The sequence below is a fragment of the Drosophila biarmipes genome, unplaced genomic scaffold, assembly GCF_025231255.1.
Source record: "Drosophila biarmipes strain raj3 unplaced genomic scaffold, RU_DBia_V1.1 ptg000008l, whole genome shotgun sequence".
In the NCBI taxonomy this organism is placed as follows: domain Eukaryota; kingdom Metazoa; phylum Arthropoda; class Insecta; order Diptera; family Drosophilidae; genus Drosophila; species Drosophila biarmipes.
Genome location: NW_026114529.1, coordinates 3668043 through 3692007, shown reverse-complemented (window position 1 = coordinate 3692007; position 23965 = coordinate 3668043). Strand labels below are relative to the sequence as shown.

The window sequence follows — 23965 nt, the reverse complement described above, 5'->3', positions numbered from 1 at the left end:
AAAGACTCATAGCAGTTTCTGCAGCTTCCCTCCAACCTACATATTGTGTTGGTTCCCAGGTGAACTTTGGTAAAGATTTTACCACTTCAAGCGTTGTATCGCACTTTATAGTTGGGTCGATTGTTTGTATTTTATAATCCTTCACAGTGTTTACATCTGTGGCTAATCTACTTTCTAAACCTTCTATTTTCTTGCTCACTTCATTCAACTGAACATTTATTAATCTATTAATTAATTCCACTGTTAGGCTGCCAGTTGTGGCTACACTTCCTGCAGAGGAATTTGGTGTTGGACCTCCGGTTGCCATTTTTAATTTTAATTCACCAAAGCTATTTATTAAATCTTCCCGATTGTATTTCGATGATATTCTTTAATTCGCAAATCTAACATATTATTTTTATCAATTATATTATTTTTCTCAATTCCCTGAACTTAAATTAAAATTTTTAATTTTTTATTATTTTAAATTAATTTTTCACGAAATTGTCCCGATGGGGTCTTCCTTCTTTTAGGTTGTGGGTTGACCTTCCGTCCTTAGTTTGCTTGATTGTTGTCGTGCTGATTTTGGCGAGGGAATGTCCTTCAGCCCTTCCTTTCTTCTTAAGTTTTTTTTTTTTATTTGTGTTTTTTTTTTTTAATTTTGTTCGAAGATTTTCATAATTTACTCTGCTTAAATGGATTATTGTAGTAATTGATTTCCATTTAATTTTTGAATAATGATCTCTGTCACAATGTTCGATTGATTTCAATTTAATTTTTGAATAATGATCTCTGTCACAATGTTAGATGTCGTCTATTAGTGATGGATTTTTTAATTTTTCCACTAAAAATGGTGGGTTATTGACCGCGCGAGCTCCGTTTATTTGTTTTTCATTAAATAATTATTTTTTTTTTTTTTATAACGCGGCCCCACATTGGGCGCGAATTAATTTTCTTCCGGAAATTTTTAAGAAAAAATATTTAATTTTTATTATGTAATATTTCATGATGTTAAACCTTTAAAATTTTATTAGCACAAAACTTTTCTTACGTTTTACTTAAACATTATTGATCTCGGCTCGGGTCTTAATAGGACTGCCTTCTTCCATCTTCAAATCAAATCCAACGAACCTCGGCCATAAGCTTTTCTTTTTGATTTTTTAGAACTTTAATTTATGTTAACATTAAAAGCTTAACATGAAACTGTCACATTTCATTGTGAAACTCAATTATGCTGACCGATGCAATTTGACGGACGCTTGGAACGCAAAAAGCGCAATTGATTGGGCTTCGAACGGAAGCTGATGTTTACTTTAATTTTCATTTGTTTAACATACAACAATCAAGATCGGACCTCGGACCTTAAAGACAAAAGCGAATGCAGAGATTGAAATTGTTTATAAAAGCCATAAGCGGCCTGGTTTCACGGGCACCTGGAAGCAAAATTCTAAACACCTTCTGGGTGCAGTCGTTTTTTTTTGCACCTGCAAGCAACAACCAAAGCACATTTTGGGTGCACTCTTTTTTAATGCACCAGTTTGCATAGTTTGAGCCTAATCAGTTCCGAAAAAAATGTTTCACTTGTGAATCCGGAGTAAAGTGTCAGCTTGTACGAGTAAAGAACAAGTGACGCTCCATATAGAAAGCTGGGATGTTCGCTTTTTAACGAGTTAAAATGCAAATGTAACTTTTTCGAAGTCACTTCGTATTTCACTTCTTCCCAAGTAAAATCATTTCTGTAATTCCGAATTTTTTCAGAAAGTTTTAACTTGTAAAATCTCTTTCAAGTGAAACTTCCCAAGTGAATTTTCAAATAAAATATTGAATTTAAAATACATACCAATTTATTAATATTTTGCTTCATTTTATTTAAATTGTATTATTTAATTTATCTGTTGAATTACAGTTATTGTTCCAAAATCTAGTTTTGTGTTTTGTCAATTTGTTTTTAATGTTCGTCATCGTCTTTCGTAAACATTTGTTCGGGTCACCGGAATCCCTGGCTAACTTATCTGAAAAATAGGGGCATGTGGTTAAAAAATGTGTTTTACTTGTATACTTTTATATTTACTTTTTCGAACTTTGTAAAACTCTGCGGCATTTTTATTGGCACAAAACATTTCATCACGACACCTAGGGGTAACGGAAGCAAATTTTTTTTTTGTTATGTTGTGAATCTTATAAAAAATATCAGAAAGGGACGTTCCTTAAACGTGGATCAACGCACAAAGTCTTGCACTTAAGGTATCACTTTCTTGACATAATTTTTTTTAAATATCACTTTTATTAATAAATCAAAATGTGTCGCAGAGCACAATTTAAACAGCAGCTGCTTCTATTTTCATAACTCATAAAGAATGCACCAGGGAAAGGGTCTCTTTTGGAGAGGCGCAAAACAAAAGGACTGGCCAAAGGCAAGCAGATTATAAGACAGAGAATGAGAGGAATCTCCGAAGATCTGCCTGAGGCAAGCAGATAATAAGACCCAAAAAGAGAGGAATCTCCGAAGATCTGGCTCTCCTTGTTGCACTACCGCTTTTTTCACACTCTTCTAAGCTTTTACCATCTGGCATGCAGTGATGCCAATATTTGTTCGTAAAAAAAAGACAGATTGAGAAAAAAAAAAAAAAAAAATAGGATGAAAATTTTAATAAAAAGAATAAAAAGTTTGTTTAAAGTAATTTTATTTTTTATTATTAAGATAATAGTTTTAAGACATCTTCGATTATTTTTCCTTCGTCATTATTGCTGTCCTCAAAGTAGCCATGGATCCAATTAATTGGCGACACTTTTCAGGCAAGTTATAATTATGAAATCTGAAGAAAGAATACATGTACTTGAACATCTACTTAATGTATTATCAATTTATATATGGTCACTTTTACAGTTAATACTGCATTTGCAATATGCCTTTAAAATCGGGCTGCAGTACCCAGCAATCCTCTTGCTTAAACATTTCTTTTGGCATTTTAATTTTATAATACAAATTGCGTGTTCAGTACCGAAACAGATAGTGTAAGTAAACCGTAAGTAGAGTTGTTTTTCGATGTATTTTTTTTACCAAACTGTCGATATAGGTAAGGCCGCCGCGGGAAGTTGCCACCTCTTTCATATTTTACAGCTGATAATAAATTTAAATTGGAAAGCAAAAACAACTATTTTAGAAAAAAAAGAATTAATATTAAATTAAAAAAAGGCAGATTTCCGGAACAAAAATCTTAAAAAAGGACAGATTTCAGGTATGCGGATGATTTAAAATTTTTTCCGGATAAAGCGTTAAAGACAGGGCAGATCTGTCCGGAAAAAGGACAAATTGGCATCACTGCTGACATGTTACGTTTTACCTCTGTTTTACGCTTTACCATTATTGCCGACCGCTGCAATAAAGGTTTAAAAACATTGTAGTTTTTAAATATCGATGTTATTCAATCTCAAAATTAATGTTTTAAATTAAACGTAAACATCGAACAAATTTAAAAAAAAATAACAAATATTTATTAAAGATTCATAGAAAGTCTTAAAGTTCATAGCAAGTTCAGTGTTTCAATTGATAAAAAGTCACTTATAAACTACTGTAGGTAGTTTTGTACGAGTACCTGCGTCCAAATATTAGTTGCTAAACAAATCTACAAATGATAAAAATTACACTAGTTAACAGCCAAAATACTTAAAAAGGTTGGTGGTAGTTCCTAGTAGAGTTGGATCCCTAATTCACAAAGACGACACTTGCTGTAAGCAAATTTTCCTTCATCATTTTCATGGATAACTTTTTCGCTACGCAACCTGTGCGTCTAGCTAAGATTTGTCTGTTTGACACACCAAATTTTTAAAAACCGTGTCCATTTTCTGTCATGGCTGGTCCCGCTCACTTATTACCCTTTAACTTTATTTGCGTGCGTTGTTCTGCCGTCGACGCCCTGCGCTGCTCCAAAAAATATGTTCGGGGAATCCTCCGACGTAGCCACAGTAGTCCTTTCCAGTCAACTATCATGTGCTACGACCAATCGAGTCCACGCCAGGATCGGCGGGATACGCCTCCTATTCCAGACTTAGGGTATATAATGCTGATATTTGAAAGCTGATGTTTACTTTAATTTTCATTTGTTTAACTTACAACAATCAATATCGGACCTCGGACCTTAGAGACAAAGGCGAATGCAGAGATTGAAATTGTTTATAAAAGCCATAAGCGGCCTGGCCTAAACACCTTCTGGGTGCAGTCGTTTTTTTTGCACCTGCAAGCAACAACCAAAACACATTTTGGGTGCACTCTTTTTTGATGCACCACTAAGATGTACCTAGAAATGCTCCTAAATACATTCAAAAAACAAATTTATAGAAGCATTCCAAAGGAATACAAGAAACTGGATTCAATTTCATAAATTTTAATTTTTATTTCAGTATTCATTTTTGTTTTCCAGCATCCACCATGGATGGTAATCCAATAACATTTTAAAAGAACACCACAACGCCAGGCGCACAACCGAAACCTACTATCATAACTACAGATTTTTACCAGCTGCTGAAAAAAAAGAATCAGATTTCCACCGACGGTTCGCATCTTATCGACTAAAAAATTAAAAACAATGAAATATAAGAAATTAAAGAGCATTTATTTTTCATACTATAGCTTTGGGGCCTTTCGTTTTCAAATGTTTCCCGTCGTCATTGTTTGTGTTATAGTAGATAATGTTTTTATTTTCACTGTTAAAAAAATAATTCAGAGTTGTACCGAAAAAACATCGCCTAACTATCGCATAAAAGAGTCTGTCAAATTTGGTTGGGGAACAAAATGGGATATTTTCGAAGCGGCAAAAACCTATAAACCGATCGTTCAACGGATGGTGGGTGGTGGAATAATCTGCCTGGGAAGAAGCTATTAATATTTGAAAGTACCTTGGTACATACTGTTTAAAAATATTTAGGTAATAATCAGTTCCGAAAAAAATGTTTTACTTGTGAATCCGGAGTAAAGTGTCAGCTTGTACGAGTAAAGAACAAGTGACGCTCCATATAGAAAGCTGGGATGTTCGCTTTTTAACGAGTTAAAATGCAAATGTAACTTTTTCGAAGTCACTTCGTATTTCACTTCTTCCCAAGTAAAATCATTTCGGTAATTCCGAATTTTTTCAGAAAGATTTTACTTGTAATATCTCTTTCAAGTGAAACTTCCCAAGTGAAATCACTTCAGAAATTCTGAATTTTTCCAATGAATTTTCAAATAAAATATTGAATTTAAAATAAATACCAATTTATTAATATTTTGCTTTATTTTATTTAAATTGTGTTATTTAATTTATCTGTTGAATTACAGTTATTGTTCTAAAATCTAGTTTTGTGTTTTGTCAATTTGTTTTTAATGTTTGTCATCGTCTTTCGTAAACATTTGTTCGGGTCACCGGAATCCCTGGCTAACTTATCTGAAAAATAGGGGCATGTGGTCAAAAAACGTGTTTTACTTGTATACTTTTATATTTACTTTTTCGAACTGTGTAAAACTCTGCGGGATTTTTATTGGCACAAAACATTTCATCACGACACCTAGGGGTAACGGAAGCAAATTTTTTTTTTGTCGCAGAGCACAATTTAAACAGCAGCTGCTTCTCTTTTCATAACTCATAAATAATGCACCATGTCCTTTTCTCTTTTGGAGAGGCGCAAAACAAAAGGACTGGCCAAAGGCAAGCAAATTATAAGACAGAGAAAGAGAGGATTCTCCGAAGATCTGCCTGAGGCAAGCAGATTATAAGACCCAGAAAGAGAGGAATCTCCGAAGATCTGGCTCTCCTTGTTGCACTACCGCTTTTTTCACACTCTTCTAAGCTTTTACCATCTGGCAAGCAGTGATGCCAATATTTGTTCGTAAAAAAAGTCAGATTAAGAAAAAAAAACTGAAAAAAAAGGATGAAAATATTAAAAAAAGAATAAAAAGTTAATTAAAGTAATTTTATTTTTTATTATTAAGATAATAGTTTTAAGGCATCTTCGATTATTTTTCCTTCGTCATTATTGCTGTCCTCAAAGTAGCCATGGATCCAATTAATTGGCGACACTTTTCAGGCAAGTTATAATTATGAAATCTGAAGAAAGAATACATGTACTTGTACATCTACTTAATGTATTATCAATTTATATATGGTAAATTTTACAGTTAATACTGCATTTGCAATATGCCTTGTTAATGTCTGAATTATGTCGGCTAATTCAATCTTTAAAATCGGGCTGCAGTACCCAGCAATCCTTTTGCTTAAACATTTCTTTTGGCATTTTAATTTTATAATACAAATTGCGTGTTCAGTACCGAAACAGACAGTGTAAGTAAACCGCAAATAGAGTTGTTTTTCGATGCATTTTTTTTCAACAAACTGTCGATATAGGTATGGCCGCCGCGGGAAGTTGCCACGGCGGTCATATTTTACAGCTGATAATAAATTTAAATTGGAAAGCTAAAGCAACTATTTTAGAAAAAAAAGAATTAAAATTAAATTAAGAAAAGACAGATTTCCGGAACAAAAATCTTAAAAAAGGACAGATTTCAGGTATGCGGATGATTTTAAATTTTTTCCGGATAAAGCGTTAAAAACAGGGCAGATCTGTCCGGAAAAAGGACAAATTGGAATCATTGCTGACATGTTACGTTTTACCTCTGTTTTATGCTTTACCATTATTGCCGACCGCTGCAATAAAGGTTTAAATACATTGTAGTTTTTAAATATCGATGTTATTCAATCTCAAAATTAATGTTTTAAATTAAACGTAAACATCGAACAAATTTAAAACAAAATAAAAAATATTTATTAAAGATTCATAGAAAGTCTTAAAGTTCATAGCAAGTTCAGTGTTTCAATTGATAAAAAGTCACTTATAAACTACTGTAGGTAGTTTTGTACGAGTACCTGCGTTCAAATATTAGTTGCTAAACAAATCTACAAATGATAAAAATTACACTAGTTAGCAGCCAAAATACTTAAAAAGGTTGGTGGTAGTTCCTAGTAGAGTTGGATCCCTAATTCACAAAGACGACATTTGCCGTAAGCAACTTTTCCTTCATCATTTTCATGGATAACTTTTTCGCTACGCAACCTGTGCGTCTAGCTAAGATTTGTCTGTTTGACACACCAAATTTTTAAAAACCGTGTCCATTTTCTGTCATGGCTGGTCCCGCTCACTTATTACCCTTTAACTTTCTTTGCGTGCGTTGTTCTGCCGTCGACGCCCTGCGCTGCTCCAAAAAATATGTTCGGGGAATCCTCCGACGTAGCCACAGTAGTCCTTTCCAGTCAACTATCATGTGCTACGACCAATCGAGTCCACGCCAGGATCGGCGGGATACGCCTCCTATTCCAGACTTAGGGTATATAATGCTGATGTTTGAAAGCTGATGTTTAAAATCTGATGTTTACTTTAATTTTCATTTGTTTAACTTACAACAATCTCTTTTTTGATGCACCACTAAGATGTACCTAGAAATGCACCTAAATACATTCAAAAAACAAATTTATGGATTAAATTTCATAAATTTTAATTTTTATTTCAGTATTTATTTTTGTTTTCCACCATCTACCATCCAATAACATTTTAAAAGAACACCACAACGCCAGGCGCACAACCGAAACCTACTATCATAACTACAGATTTTTACCAGCTGCTGAAAAAAAAGAATCCGATTTCCACCGACGGTTCGCATCTTATTGACTAAAAAATTAAAAACAATGAAATATAAGAAATTAAAGAGCATTTATTTTTCATACTATAGCTTTGGGGCCTTTCGTTTTCAAATGTTTCCCGTCGTCATTGTTTGTGTTATAGTAGATAATGTTTTTATTTTCACTGTTAAAAAAATAATTCAGAGTTGTACCGAAAAAACATCGAATAACTATCGCATAAAAGAGTCTGTCAAATTTGGTTGGGGAACAAAATGGGATATTTTCGAAGCGGCAAAAACCTATAAACCGATCGTTCAACGGATGGTGGGTGGTGGAATAATCTGCCTGGGAAGAAGCTATTAATATTTAAAAGTACCTTGGTACATACTGTTTAAAAGTATTTAGGTATATCTCCAACTTTGCACCGATCTACATATATAATCAAATATGTTCGAATGGCGGACTTATATCGACAGAAGGAGTTTCTGCTATAGCAACCAAATTCCGCTTTAGCATCGTATACGTCCATAAGAAATACGCGTTCTGGAAACAAATATATGAAATTAGAATACCTCTGCATTTGCGGGAAGTAAGACTTCAATTAAAGTTTTACAGTATTTTTATTGAGTAAATGATATCTGTTTGAGTGATTTCTGAACATGCCCTTCAGTTCCGAAAAAAGTTCCCATGAGACACTGAGAGACACTGAGAGACACTAATTACTGGGATTTGTTTAGATAAGTCAGCATTAGTACTTAGCAATAGAGCAGCGGTTGGCACGCATATACCATCGCAAGTTTGCCTTGCATTAGTTTGAGCCTAATCAGTTCCGAAAAAAATGTTTCACTTGTGAATCCGGAGTAAAGTGTCAGCTTGTACGAGTAAAGAACAAGTGAAGCTCCATATAGAAAGCTGGGATGTTCGCTTTTTAACGAGTTAAAATGCAAATGTAACTTTTTCGAAGTCACTTCGTATTTCACTTCTTCCCAAGTAAAATCATTTCGGTAATTCCGAATTTTTTCAGAAAGATTTTACTTGTAAAATCTCTTTCAAGTGAAACTTCTTAAGTGAAATCACTTCAGAAATTCTGAATTTTTCCAATGAATTTTCAAATAAAATATTGAATTTAAAATACATACCAATTTATTAATATTTTGCTTCATTTTATTTAAATTGTATTATTTTATTTATCTGTTGAATTACAGTTATTGTTCCATAATCTAGTTTTGTGTTTTGTCAATTTGTTTTTAATGTTTGTCATCGTCTTTCGTAAACATTTGTTCGGAACACCGGAATCGCTGGCTAACTTATCTGAAAAATAGGGGCATGTGGTTAAAAAACGTGTTTTACTTGTATACTTTTATATTTACTTTTTCGAACTCTGTGGGATTTTTATTGGCACAACACATTTCATCACGACACCTAGGGGTAACGGAAGCAAATTTTTTTTTTGTTATGTTGTGAATCTTATAAAAAATATCAGAAAGGGACGTTCCTTAAACGTGGATCAACGCACAAAGTCTTGCACTTAAGGTATCACTTTCTTGACATAATTTTTTTTAAATATCACTTTTATTAATAAATCAAAATGTGACGCAGAGCACAATTTAAACAGCAGCTGCTTCTCTTTTCATAACTCATAAAGAATGCACCAGGTCCCTTTCTCTTTTGGAGAGGCGCAAAACAAAAGGACTGGCCAAAGGCAAGCAAATTATAAGACAGAGAAAGAGAGGATTCTCCGAAGATCTGCCTGAGGCAAGCAGATTATAAGACCCAGAAAGAGAGGAATCTCCGAAGATCTGGCTCTCCTTGTTGCACTACCGCTTTTTTCACATTCTTCTAAGCTTTTACCATCTGGCATGCAGTGATGCCAATATTTGTTCGTAAAAAATAGACAGACTGAAAAAATAGCATGAAAATATTAAAAAAAAGAAATAAAAGGTTTTTAAAGTAATTTTATTTTTTATTATTAAGATAATAGTTTTAAGACATCTTCGATTATTTTTCCTTCGTCATTATTGCTGTCCTCAAAGTAGCCATGGATCCAATTAATTGGCGATACAATCCTCTTGCTTAAACATTTCTTTTGGCATTTTAATTTTATAATACAAATTGCGTGTTCAGTACCGAAACAGATAGTGTAAGTAAACCGTAAGTAGAGTTGTTTTTCGATGCATTTTTTTTACCAAACTGTCGATATAGGTAAGGCCGCCGCGGGAAGTTGCCACCTCTTTCATATTTTACAGCTGATAATAAATTTAAATTGGAAAGCAAAAGCAACTATTTTAGAAAAAAAAGAATTAATATTAAATTAAAAAAAGGCAGATTTCCGGAACAAAAATCTTAAAAAAGGACAGATTTCAGGTATGCGGATGATTTAAAATTTTTTCCGGATAAAGCGTTAAAAACAGGGCAGATCTGTCCGGAAAAAGGACAAATTGGCATCACTGCTGACATGTTACGTTTTACCTCTGTTTTACGCTTTACCATTATTGCCGACCGCTGCAATAAAGGTTTAAAAACATTGTAGTTTTTAAATATCGATGTTATTCAATCTCAAAATTAATGTTTTAAATTAAACGTAAACATCGAACAAATTTAAAAAAAAATAACAAATATTTATTAAAGAAAGTCCTAAAGTTCATAGCAAGTTCAGTGTTTCAATTGATAAAAAGTCACTTATAAACTACTGTAGGTAGTTTTGTACGAGTACCTGCGTCCAAATATTAGTTGCTAAACAAATCTACAAATGATAAAAATTACACTAGTTAACAGCCAAAATACTTAAAAAGGTTGGTGGTAGTTCCTAGTAGAGTTGGATCCCTAATTCACAAAGACGACACTTGCTGTAAGCAAATTTTCCTTCATCATTTTCATGGATAACTTTTTCGCTACGCAACTTGCGCGTCTAGCTAAGATTTGCCTGTTTGACATACCAAATTTTTAAAAACCGTGTCCATTTTCTGTCATGGCTGGTCCCGCTCCCTTATTACCCTTTAACTTTTTTTGCGTGCGTTGTTCTGCCGTCGTCGCCCTGCGCTGCTCCAGAAAATATGTTCGGGGAATCCTCCGACGTAGCCACAGTAGTCCTTTCCAGTCAACTATCATGTGCTACGACCAATCGAGTAAACGGCAGGATCGGCGGGATACGCCTCCTATTCCAGACTTAGGGTATATATAGCTGATGTTTGAAAGCTGATGTTTAAAATCTGATGTTTACTTTAATTTTCATTTGTTTAACTTACAACAATCTCTTTTTTAATGCACCACTAAGATGTACCTAGAAATGCACCTAACACCTACATTCCAAAAACAAATTTATAGAAGCATTCCAAAGGAATACATAAAACTGGATTCAATTTCATAAATTTTAGTTTTTATTTCAGTATTTATTTTTGTTTTCCAGCATCCACCATGGATGGTAATCCAATAACATTTTAAAAGAACACCACAACGCCAGGCGCACAACCGAAACCTACTATCATAACTACAGATTTTTGCCAGCTGCTGAAAAAAAAGAATCAGATTTCCACCGACGGTTTGCATCTTATCGACTAAAAAATTAAAAACAATGAAATATAAGAAATTAAAGAGCATTTATTTTTCATACTATAGCTTTGGGGCCTTTCGTTTTCAAATGTTTCCCGTCGTCATTGCTTGTGTTATAGTAGATGTTTTAATTTTCACTGTTAAAAAAATAATTCAGAGTTGTACCGAAAAAACATCGCCTAACTATCGCATAAAAGAGTCTGTCAAATTTGGCTGGGGAACAAAATGGGATATTTTCGAAGCGGCAAAAACCTATAAACCGATCGTTCAACGGATGGTGGGTGGTGGAATAATCTGCCTGGGAAGAAGCTATTAATATTTAAAAGTACCTTGGTACATACTGTTTAAAAGTATTTAGGTATATCTCCAACATTGCACCGAGCTACATATATAATCAAATATGTTCGAATTGCGGACTTATATCGACAGAAGGAGTTTCTGCTATAGCAACCAAATTCCGCTTTAGCATCGTATACGTCCATAAGAAATACGCGTTCTGGAAACAAATATATGAAATTAGAATACCTCTGCATTTGCGGAAAGTAAGACTTCAATTGCAGTTTTACAGTATTTTTATTCAGTAAATGATACCTGTTTGAGTGATTTCTGAACATGCCCTTCAGTTCCGAAAAAAGTTCCCATGAGACACAGAGAGACACTAATTACTGGGATTTGTTTAGTGGCATTAGTACTTAGCAACAGAGCAGCGGTTGGCACGCACATACCATCGCAAGTTTGCCTTGCATTAGTTTGAGCCTAATCAGTTCCGAAAAAAATGTTTCACTTGTGAATCCGGAGTAAAGTGTCAGCTTGTACGAGTAAAGAACAAGTGACGCCCATATAGAAAGCTGGGATGTTTGCTTTTTAACGAGTTAAAATGCAAATGTAACTTTTTCGAAGTCACTTCGTATTTCACTTCTTCCCAAGTAAAATCATTTCGGTAATTCCGAATTTTTTCAGAAAGTTTTTACTTGTAACATCTCTTTCAAGTGAAACTTCCCAAGTAAAATCACTTCAGAAATTCTGAATTTTTCCAATGAATTTTCAAATAAAATATTGAATTTAAAATACATACCAATTTATTAATATTTTGCTTCATTTTATTTAAATTGTATTATTTTATTTATCTGTTGAATTACAGTTATTGTTCCATAATCTAGTTTTGTGTTTTGTCAATTTGTTTTTAATGTTTGTCATCGTCTTTCGTAAACATTTGTTCGGGTCACCGGAATCCCTGGCTAACTTATCTGAAAAATAGGGGCATGTGGTTAAAAAACGTGTTTTACTTGTATACTTTTATATTTACCTTTTCGAACTGAGTAAAACTCTGCGGGATTTTTATTGGCACAAAACATTTCATCACGACACCTAGGGGTAACGGAAGCAAATTTTTTTTTTGTTATGTTGTCAATCTTATAATAAATATCAGGAAGGGACGTTCCTTAAACGTGGATCAACGCACAAAGTCTTGCACTTAAGGTATCACTTTCTTGACATAATTTTTTTTAAATATCACTTTTATTAATAAATCAAAATGTGTCGCAGAGCACAAATTAAACAGCAGGTGCTTCTATTTTCATAACTCATAAAGAATGCACCAGGGAAAGGGTCTCTTTTGGAGAGGCGCAAAACAAAAGGAATGGCCAAAGGCAAGCAGATTATAAGACAGAGAAAGAGAGGAATCTCCGAAGATCTGCCTGAGGCAAGCAGATTATAAGACCCAGAAAGAGAGGAATCTCCGAAGATCTGGCTCTCCTTATTGCACTACCGCTTTTTTCACACTCTTCTAAGCTTTTACCATCTGGCATGCAGTGATGCCAATATTTGTTCGTAAAAAAAGACAGATTAAGAAAAAAAAAAATGCTGTCCTCAAAGTAGCCATGGATCCAATTAATTGGCGACACTTTTCAGGCAAGTTATAATTAGGAAATCTGAAGAAAGAATACATGTACTTGTACATCTACTTAATGTATTATCAATTTATATATTGTAAATTTTACAGTTAATACTGCATTTGCAATATGCCTTGTTAATGTCTGAATTATGTCGGCTAATTCAATCTTTAAAATCGGGCTGCAGTACCCAGCAATCCTTTTGCTTAAACATTTCTTTTGGCATTTTAATTTTATAATACAAATTGCGTGTTCAGTACCGAAACAGATAGTGTAAGTAAACCGTAAATAGAGTTGTTTTTCGATGCATTTTTTTCACCAAACTGTCGATATAGCTATGGCCGCCGCGGGAAGTTGCCACCTCTTTCATATTTTACAGCTGATAATAAATTTAAATTGGAAAGCAAAAGCAACAATTTTAGAAAAAATAGAATTAATATTTAATTAAAAAAAGGCAGATTTTCGGAACAAAAATCTTAGAAAAGGACAGATTTCAGGTATGCGTATGATTTTAATTTTTTTCCGGATAAAGCGTTAAAAACAGGGCAGATCTGTCCGGAAAAAGGACAAATTGGCATCACTGCTGACATGTTACGTTTTACCTCTGTTTTACGCTTTACCATTATTGCCGACCGCTGTAATAAAGGTTTAAAAACATTGTAGTTTTTAAATATCGATGTTATTCAATCTCAAAATTAATCTTTTAAATTAAACATAAACATCGAACAAATTTAAAACAAAATAACAAATATTTATAAAAGATTCATAGAAAGTCTTAAAGTTCAAAGCAAGTTCAGTGTTTCAATTGATAAAAAGCCACTTACAAATTACTGTAGGTAGTTTTGTACGAGTACCTGCGTTCAAATATTAGTTGCTAAACAAATCTATAAAAATTACACTAGTTAACAGACAAAATACTTAAAAAGGTTGGTGGTAGTTCCTAGTAGAGTTGGATCCCTAATTCACAAAGACGACACTTGCTGTAAGCAAATTTTCCTTCATCATTTTCATGGATAACTTTTTCGCTACGCAACTTGTGCGTCTAGATAAGATTTGCCTGTTCGAGACTTAGGGTATATAATGCTGATGTTTAAAAGCTGATGTTTACTTTAATTTTCATTTGTTTAACTTACAACAATCAAGATCGGACCTCGGACCTTAGAGACAAAGGCGAATGAAGAGATTGAAATTGTTTATAAAAGCCATAAGCGGCCTGGCCTAAACACCTTCTGGGTGCAGTCGTTTTTTTTGCACCTGCAAGCAACAACCAAAACACATTTTGGGTGCACTCCTTTTTGATGCACCACTAAGATGTACCTAGAAATGCACCTAAATACATTCAAAAAACAAATTTATGGATTCAATTTCATAAATTTTAATTTTTATTTCAGTATTTATTTTTGTTTTCCACCATCTACCATCCAATAACATTTTAAAAGAACACCACAACGCCAGGCGCACAACCGAAACCTACTATCATAACTACAGATTTTTGCCAGCTGCTGAAAAAAAAGAATCAGATTTCCACCGACGGTTCGCATCTTATCGACTAAAAAATTAAAAACAATGAAATATAAGAAATTAAAGAGCATTTATTTTTCATACTATAGCTTTGGGGCCTTTCGTTTTCAAATGTTTCCCGTCGTCATTGTTTGTGTTATAGTAGATAATGTTTTTATTTTCACTGCTAAAAAAATAATTCAGAGTTGTACCGAAAAAACATCGCCTAACTATCGCATAAAAGAGTCTGTCAAATTTGGTTTGGGAACAAAATGGGATATTTTCGAAGCGGCAAAAACCTATAAACCGATCGTTCAACGGATGGTGGGTGGTGGAATAATCTGCCTGGGACGAAGCTATTAATATTTAAAAGTACCTTGGTACATACTGTTTAAAAGTATTTAGGTATATCTCCAACATTGCACCGAGCTACATATATAATCAAATATTTAGCTTCGTATACGTCCATAAGAAATACGCGTTCTGGAAACAAATATATGAAATTAGAATACATCTGCATTTGCGGGAATTAAGACTTCAATTGCAGTTTTACAGTATTTTTATTCAGTAAATGATACCTGTTTGAGTGATTTCTGAACATGCCCTTCAGTTCCGAAAAAAGTTCCCATGAGACACTGAGAGACACTAATTACTGGGATTTGTTTAGATAAGTCAGCATTAGTACTTAGCAATAGAGCAGTATTTAAAAAACCAAGAAGCTCAAAAAATTCCAAAAGTCAAATACCAAAAAAGTCAAAAAATACCAAAAAGGTCAAAGAATACCTAAAGGTCAAAATACCAAAAGCTCAAAAATACCAAAAAGGTCAAAAATACCAAAAAGGTCAAAAAATACCTAAAAAGTTAAAAATACAAAAAAATGAAAAATAACCAAAAATACCAAAAAGGTCAAAAAATATAAAAAATCGAAAATATTAAAAAGGTCAAAAATGCCAAAAAAGTTCCCAAAATATCAAAAAGGTCAAAAATGTCCAAAAATATCAAAAAGGTCAAAAATGCCAAAAAGGTCCAAAAATACCAAAAACGTTCAAAATGCCAAAAAAAAAGATAACCAAAAATTCCAAAAACCAACAAAAATTAAAGGGAATCTGGAAATATACAAGAGTTTAATTTAATAAAATGTTTTTTATTTATACCGTAAGTACAATATATACATATAACACTAAATCTATTGTATAAACTCATATATTCTTAATATTAAAAATTTTTTATACAAAATATACTGCTGGTACCAAATATACTAAATAACAAATACAACTTATAGCCAAAAATACCGTAAATACTAAATGTAACGTGAACTTGAAATACCAACGACATAAAATGAACAGAGAATACCAAATACATTTAAAATTCAAATACACCAAAAATTTAAAATATTCATAAGAAACCTAATCATTAAATTTAAAAAAATATACCATCATAACAAAACTGCTAAAAGTCCCATATATACAGCAAGTTTGCCTTGCATTAGTTTGAGCCTAATCAGTTCCGAAAAAAATGTTTCACTTGTGAATCCGGAGTAAAGTGTCAGCTTGTACGAGTAAAGAACAAGTGACGCTCCATATAGAAAGCTGGGATGTTTGCTTTTTAACGAGTTAAAATGTAAATATAACTTTTTCGAAGTCACTTCGTATTTCACTTCTTCCCAAGTAAAATCATTTCGGTAATTCCGAATTTTTTCAGAAAGTTTTTACTTGTAACATCTCTTTGAAGTGAAACTTCCCAAGTAAAATCACTTCAGAAATTCTGAATTTTTCCAATGAATTTTCAAATAAAATATTGAATTTAAAATACAAACCAATTTATTAATATTTTGCTTCATTTTATTTAAAATGTATTATTTTATTTATCTGTTGAATTACAGTTGTTGTTCCAAAATCTAGTTTTGTGTTTTGTCAATTTGTTTTTAATGTTTGTCATTCGTCTGGCTAACTTATCTGAAAAATAGGGGCATGTGGTTAAAAAATGTGTTTTAATTGTATACTTTTATATTTACCTTTTCGAACTGTGTAAAACTCTGCGGGATTTTTATTGGCACAAAACATTTCATCACGACACCTAGAGGTAACGGAAGCAAATTTTTTTTTTGTTATGTTGTCAATCTTATAAAAAATATCAGAAAGGGACGTTTCTTAAACGTGGATCAACGCACAAAGTCTTGCACTTAAGGTATCACTTTCTTGACATAATTTTTTTAAATATCACTTTTATTAATAAATCAAAATGTGTCGCAGAGCACAATTTAAACAGCAGCTGCTTCTCTTTTCATAACTCATAAAGAATGCACCAGGTCCCTTTCTCTTTTGGAGAGACGCAAAACAAAAGGACTGGCCAAAGGCAAGCAGATTATAAGACAGAGAAAGAGAGGAATCTCCGAAAATGTGCCTGAGGCAAGCAGATTATAAGACCCAGAAAGAGAGGAATCTCCGAAGATCTGGCTCTCCTTGTTGCACTACCGCTTTTTTCACATTCTTCTAAGCTTTTACCATCTAAGCTTTTACCATCTGGATGCCAATATTTGTTCGTAAAAAAAAGACAGACTGAAAAAATAGCATGAAAATATAAAAAAAAAATAAAAGGTTTTTAAAGTAATTTTATTTTTTATTATGAAGATAATAGTTTTAAGGCATCTTCGATTATTTTTCCTTCGTCATTATTGCTGTCCTCAAAGTAGCCATGGATCCAATTAATTGGCGATACTTATCAGGCAAGTTATAATTATGAAATCTGAAGAAAGAATACGTGTACTTGTACATCTACTTAATGTATTATCAATTTATATATGGTCACTTTTACAGTTAATACTGCATTTGCAATATGCCTTTAAAATCGGGCTGCAGTACCCAGCAATCCTCTTGCTTAAACATTTCTTTTGGCATTTTAATTTTATAATACAAATTGCGTCTTCAGTACCGAAACAGATAGTGTAAGTAAACCGTAAGTAGAGTTGTTTTTCGATGCATTTTTTTTTACCAAACTGTCGATATAGCTAAGGCCGCCGCGGGAAGTTGCCACCTCTTTCATATTTTACAGCTGATAATAAATTTAAATTGGAAAGCTAAAGCAACTATTTTAGAAAAAAAAGAATTAAAATTAAATTAAGAAAAGACAGATTTCCGGAACAAAAATCTTAAAAAAGGACAGATTTCAGGTATGCGGATGATTTTAAATTTTTTCCGGATAAAGCGTTAAAAACAGGGCAGATCTGTCCGGAAAAAGGACAAATTGGGATCACTGCCGACATGTTACGTTTTACCTCTGTTTTACGCTTTACCATTATTGCCGACCGCTGCAATAAAGGTTTAAAAACATTGTAGTTTTTAAATATCGATGTTATTCAATCTCAAAATTAATGTTTTAAATTAAACGTAAACATCGAACAAATTTAAAAAAAAATAACAAATATTTATTAAAGATTCATAGAAAGTCTTAAAGTTCATAGCAAGTTCAGTGTTTCAATTGATAAAAAGTCACTTATAAACTACTGTAGGTAGTTTTGTACGAGTACCTGCGTTCAAATATTAGTTGCTAAACAAATCTACAAATGATAAAAATTACACTAGTTAGCAGCCAAAATACTTAAAAAGGTTGGTGGTAGTTTCTAGTAGAGTTGGATCCCTAATTCACAAAGACGACATTTGCCGTAAGCAACTTTTCCTTCATCATTTTCATGGATAACTTTTTCGCTACGCAACCTGTGCGTCTAGCTAAGATTTGTCTGTTTGACACACCAAATTTTTAAAAACCGTGTCCATTTTCTGTCATGGCTGGTCCCGCTCACTTATTACCCTTTAACTTTTTTTGCGTGCGTTGTTCTGCCGTCGACGCCCTGCGCTGCTCCAGAAAATATGTTCGGGGAATCCTCCGACGTAGCCACAGTAGTCCTTTCCAGTCAACTATCATGTGCTACGACCAATCGAGTAAACGGCAGGATCGGCGGGATACGCCTCCTATTCCAGACTTAGGGTATATATAGCTGATGTTTGAAAGCTGATGTTTAAAATCTGATGTTTACTTTAATTTTCATTTGTTTAACTTACAACAATCTCTTTTTTAATGCACCACTAAGATGTACCTAGAAATGCACCTAACACCTACATTCCAAAAACAAATTTATAGAAGCATTCCAAAGGAATACATAAAACTGGATTCAATTTCATAAATTTTAGTTTTTATTTCAGTATTTATTTTTGTTTTCCAGCATCCACCATGGATGGTAATCCAATAACATTTTAAAAGAACACCACAACGCCAGGCGCACAACCGAAACCTACTATCATAACTACAGATTTTGGCCAGCTGCTGAAAAAAAAGAATCAGATTTCCACCGACGGTTCGCATCTTATCGACTAAAAAATTAAAAACAATGAAATATAAGAAATTAAAGAGCATTTATTTTTCATACTATAGCTTTGGGGCCTTTCGTTTTCAAATGTTTCCCGTCGTCATTGTTTGTGTTATAGTAGATAATGTGTTAATTTTCACTGTTAAAAAAATAATTCAGAGTTGTACCGAAAAAACATCGCCTAACTATCGCATAAAAGAGTCTGTCAAATTTGGTTTGGGAACAAAATGGGATATTTTCGAAGCGGCAAAAACCTATAAACCGATCGTTCAACGGATGGTGGGTGGTGGAATAATCTGCCTGGGACGAAGCTATTAATATTTAAAAGTACCTTGGTACATACTGTTTAAAAGTATTTAGGTATATCTCCAACTTTGCACCGATCTACATATATAATCAAATATGTTCGAATGGCGGACTTATATCGACAGAAGGAGTTTCTGCTATAGCAACCAAATTCCGCTTTAGCATCGTATACGTCCATAAGAAATACGCGTTCTGGAAACAAATATATGAAATTAGAATACCTCTGCATTTGCGGAAAGTAAGACTTCAATTACAGTTTTACAGTATTTTTATTGAGTAAATGATACCTGTTTGAGTGATTTCTGAACATGCCCTTCAGTTCCGAAAAAAGTTCCCATGAGACACAGAGAGACACTAATTACTGGGATTTGTTTAGATAAGTCAGCATTAGTACTTAGCAATAGAGCAGCGGTTGGCACGCACATACCATCGCAAGTTTGCCTTGCATTAGTTTGAGCCTAATCAGTTCCGAAAAAAATGTTTCACTTGTGAATCCGGAGTAAAGTGTCAGCTTGTACGAGTAAAGAACAAGTGACGCCCATATAGAAAGCTGGGATGTTCGCTTTTTAACGAGTTAAAATGTAAATGTAACTTTTTCGAAGTCACTTCGTATTTCACTTCTTCCCAAGTAAAATCATTTCGGTAATTCCGAATTTTTCAGAAAGTTTTTACTTGTAACATCTCTTTCAAGTGAAACTTCCCAAGTAAAATCACTTCAGAAATTCTGAATTTTTCCAATGAATTTTCATATATTGAATTTAAAATACATACCAATTTATTAATATTTTGCTTCATTTTATTTAAATTGTATTATTTTATTTATCTGTTGAATTACAGTTGTTGTTCCAAAATCTAGTTTTGTGTTTTGTCAATTTGTTTTTAATGTTTGTCATCGTCTTTCGTAAACATTTGTTCGGGTCACCGGAATCCCTGGCTAACTTATCTGAAAAATAGGGGCATGTGGTTAAAAAACGTGTTTTACTTGTATACTTTTATATTTACCTTTTCGAACTGTGTAAAACTCTGCGGGATTTTTATTGGCACAAAACATTTCATCACGACACCTAGGGGTAACGGAAGCAAATTTTTTTTTTTGTTATGTTGTCAATCTTATAAAAAATATCAGGAAGGGACGTTCCTTAAACGTGGATCAACGCACAAAGTCTTGCACTTAAGGTATCACTTTCTTGACATAAATTTTTTTAAATATCACTTTTATTAATAAATCAAAATGTATCGCAGAGCACAATTTAAACAGCAGCTGCTTCTGTTTTCATAACTCATAAAGAATGCACCAGGTACCTTTCTCTTTTGGAGAGGCGCAAAACAAAAGGACTGGCCAAAGGCAAGCAGATTATAAGACAGAGAAAGAGAGGAATCTCCGAAGATCTGCCTGAGGCAAGCAGATTATAAGACCCAGAAAGAGAGGAATCTCCGAAGATCTGGCTCTCCTTATTGCACTACCGCTTTTTTCACACTCTTCTAAGCTTTTAGCATCTGGCATGCAGTGATGCCAATATTTGTTCGTAAAAAAAGACAGATTAAGAAAAAAAAACTGAAAAAAAGGGATGAAAATATTAAAAAAAGAATAAAAAGTTAATTAAAGTATTTTTATTTTTTATTATTAAGATAATAGTTTTAAGGCATCTTCGATTATTTTTCCTTCGTCATTATTGCTGTCCTCAAAGTAGCCATGGATCCAATTAATTGGCGACATTTTTCAGGCAAGTTATAATTAGGAAATCTGAAGAAAGAATACATGTACTTGTACATCTACTTAATGTATTATCAATTTATATATGGTAAATTTTACAGTTAATACTGCATTTGCAATATGCCTTGTTAATGTCTGAATTATGTCGGCTAATTCAACCTTTAAAATCGGGCTGCAGTACCCAGCAATCCTTTTGCTTAAACATTTCTTTTGGCATTTTAATTTTATAATACAAATTGCGTGTTCAGTACCGAAACAGATAGTGTAAGTAAACCGTAAATAGAGTTGTTTTTCGATGCATTTTTTTCACCAAACTGTCGATATAGGTATGGCCGCCGCGGGAAGTTGCCACCTCTTTCATATTTTACAGCTGATAATAAATTTAAATTGGAAAGCAAAAGCAACAATTTTAGAAAAAATAGAATTAATATTAAATTAAAAAAAGGCAGATTTCCGGAACAAAAATCTTAAAAAAGGACAGATTTCAGGTATGCGTATGATTTTAATTTTTTTCCGGATAAAGCGTTAAAAACAGGGCAGATCTGTCCGGAAAAAGGACAAATTGGCATCACTGCTGACATGTTACGTTTTACCTCTGTTTTACGCTTTACCATTATTGCCGACCGCTGTAATAAAGGTTTAAAAACATTGTAGTTTTTAAATATCGATGTTATTCAATCTCAAAATTAATCTTTTAAATTAAACATAAACATCGAACAAATTTAAAACAAAATAACAAATATTTATAAAAGATTCATAGAAAGTCTTAAAGTTCAAAGCAAGTTCAGTGTTTCAATTGATAAAAAGCCACTTACAAATTAGTGTAGGTAGTTTTGTACGAGTACCTACGTTCAAATATTAGTTGCTAAACAAATCTATAAAAATTACACTAGTTAACAGACAAAATACTTAAAAAGGTTGGTGGTAGTTCCTAGTAGAGTTGGATTAATTCACAAACACGACACTTGCTGTAAGCAAATTTTCCTTCATCATTTTCATGGATAACTTTTTCGCTACGCAACTTGTGCGTCTAGATAAGATTTGCCTGTTCCAGACTTAAAGTATATAATGCTGATGTTTAAAAGCTGATGTTTACTTTAATTTTCATTTGTTTAACTTACAACAATCAAGATCGGACCTCGGACCTTAGAGACAAAGGCGAATGCAGAGATTGAAATTGTTTATAAAAGCCATAAGCGTAGCCTGGCCTAAACACCTTCTGGGTGCAGTCGTTTTTTTTGCACCTGCAAGCAACAACCAAAACACATTTTGGGTGCACTCTTTTTTGATGCACCACTAAGATGTACCTAGAAATGCACCTAAATACATTCAAAAAACAAATTTATGGATTCAATTTCATAAATTTTAATTTTTATTTCAGTATTTATTTTTGTTTTCCACCATCTACCATCCAATAACATTTTAAAAGAACACCACAACGCCAGGCGCACAACCGAAACCTACTATCATAACTACAGATTTTTGCCAGCTGCTGAAAAAAAAGAATCAGATTTCCACCGACGGTTCGCATCTTATCGACTAAAAAATTAAAAACAATGAAATATAAGAAATTAAAGAGCATTTATTTTTCATACTATAGCTTTGGGGCCTTTCGTTTTCAAATGTTTCCCGTCGTCATTGTTTGTGTTATAGTAGATAATGTGTTAATTTTCACTGTTAAAAAAATAATTCAGAGTTGTACCGAAAAAACATCGCCTAACTATCGCATAAAAGAGTCTGTCAAATTTGGTTTGGGAACAAAATGGGATATTTTCGAAGCGGCAAAAACCTATAAACCGATCGTTCAACGGATGGTGGGTGGTGGAATAATCTGCCTGGGACGAAGCTATTAATATTTAAAAGTACCTTGGTACATACTGTTTAAAAGTATTTAGGTATATCTCCAACTTTGCACCGATCTACATATATAATCAAATATGTTCGAATGGCGGACTTATATCGACAGAAGGAGTTTCTGCTATAGCAACCAAATTCCGCTTTAGCATCGTATACGTCCATAAGAAATACGCGTTCTGGAAACAAATATATGAAATTAGAATACCTCTGCATTTGCGGGAAGTAAGACATCAATTCCAGTTTTACAGTATTTTTATTCAGTAAATGATACCTGTTTGAGTGATTTCTGAACATGCCCTTCAGTTCCGAAAAAAGTTCCCATGAGACACTGAGAGACACTAATTACTGGGATTTGTTTAGATAAGTCAGCATTAGTACTTAGCAATAGAGCAGCGGTTGGCACGCACATACCATCGCAAGTTTGCCTTGCATTAGTTTGAGCCTAATCAGTTCCGAAAAAAATGTTTCACTTGTGAATCCGGAGTAAAGTGTCAGCTTGTACGAGTAAAGAACAAGTGACGCCCATATAGAAAGCTGGGATGTTCGCTTTTTAACGAGTTAAAATGTAAATGTAACTTTTTCGAAGTCACTTCGTATTTCACTTCTTCCCAAGTAAAATCATTTCGGTAATTCCGAATTTTTTCAGAAAGTTTTTACTTGTAACATCTCTTTCAAGTGAAACTTCCCAAGTAAAATCACTTCAGAAATTCTGAATTTTCCAATGAATTTTCAAATAAAATATTGAATTTAAAATACAAACCAATTTATTAATATTTTGCTTCATTTTATTTAAATTGTATTATTTTATTTATCTGTTGAATTACAGTTGTTGTTCCAAAATCTACTTTTGTGTTTTGTTAATTTGTTTTTAATGTTTGTCATTCGTCTGGCTAACTTATCTGAAAAATAGGGGCATGTGGTTAAAAAACGTGTTTTAATTGTATACTTTTATATTTACCTTTTCGAACTGTGTAAAACTGGCACAAAACATTTCATCACGACACCTAGGGGTAACGGAAGCAAATTTTTTTTTTGTTATGTTGTCAATCTTATAAAAAATATCAGAAAGGGACGTTCCTTAAACGTGGATCAACGCACAAAGTCTTGCACTTAAGGTATCACTTTCTTGACATAATTTTTTTTAAATATCACTTTTATT

The 23965-nt window shown here is 33.2% G+C and overlaps 1 protein-coding gene and 2 long non-coding RNA genes across 20 annotated transcripts in view; 1 reads left to right on the top strand and 2 right to left on the bottom strand.

Moving 5' to 3' along the window:
- The window catches only part of LOC108023779 (uncharacterized), a 39767-nt gene that overhangs the window by 8471 nt on the left and 7331 nt on the right, over positions 1–23965 (top strand). For 2 of the 5 annotated variants that reach the window (XR_007765068.1, XR_007765065.1), the window contains exons 2-3: positions 14458–15721; positions 18786–19473. This is a non-coding gene — a long non-coding RNA (uncharacterized LOC108023779). Of the gene's footprint in view, positions 1–4400; positions 4607–11031; positions 11222–14457; positions 15722–18785; positions 19474–21412; positions 21867–22330; positions 23922–23965 lie in introns of those variants that run through there. The other 3 variants (XR_007765067.1, XR_007765066.1, XR_006368217.2) reach the window with 3 other exon arrangements.
- LOC127011757 (uncharacterized) lies at positions 1848–23935 on the bottom strand. Of its 14 annotated transcripts, none has more exons than XR_007765050.1 (3): positions 20300–20412; positions 12481–12542; positions 1848–1991 (listed from the first exon to the last, which is right to left on the bottom strand). XR_007765050.1 is itself a non-coding variant. In XM_050889831.1 (3 exons), the coding sequence occupies exons 1-3, from the start codon at positions 21308–21310 to the stop codon at positions 1849–1851; spliced, it is 315 nt and encodes a 104-aa protein (XP_050745788.1). In that variant the 5' UTR covers positions 21311–21413; the 3' UTR covers position 1848. The 14 variants fall into 14 exon arrangements, 6 of the variants coding, with proteins under 6 accessions (XP_050745788.1, XP_050745792.1, XP_050745791.1 ...); XM_050889831.1 differs by lacking the exon at positions 20300–20412 and adding an exon at positions 21201–21413; XR_007765045.1 differs by lacking the exon at positions 20300–20412 and adding an exon at positions 12637–12780 and having other exon boundaries at positions 1851–1991.
- LOC127011758 (uncharacterized) lies at positions 19296–19773 on the bottom strand. The gene is made up of 3 exons (XR_007765074.1): positions 19663–19773; positions 19523–19596; positions 19296–19427 (listed from the first exon to the last, which is right to left on the bottom strand). It is a non-coding gene; the product is annotated as an uncharacterized LOC127011758 (long non-coding RNA).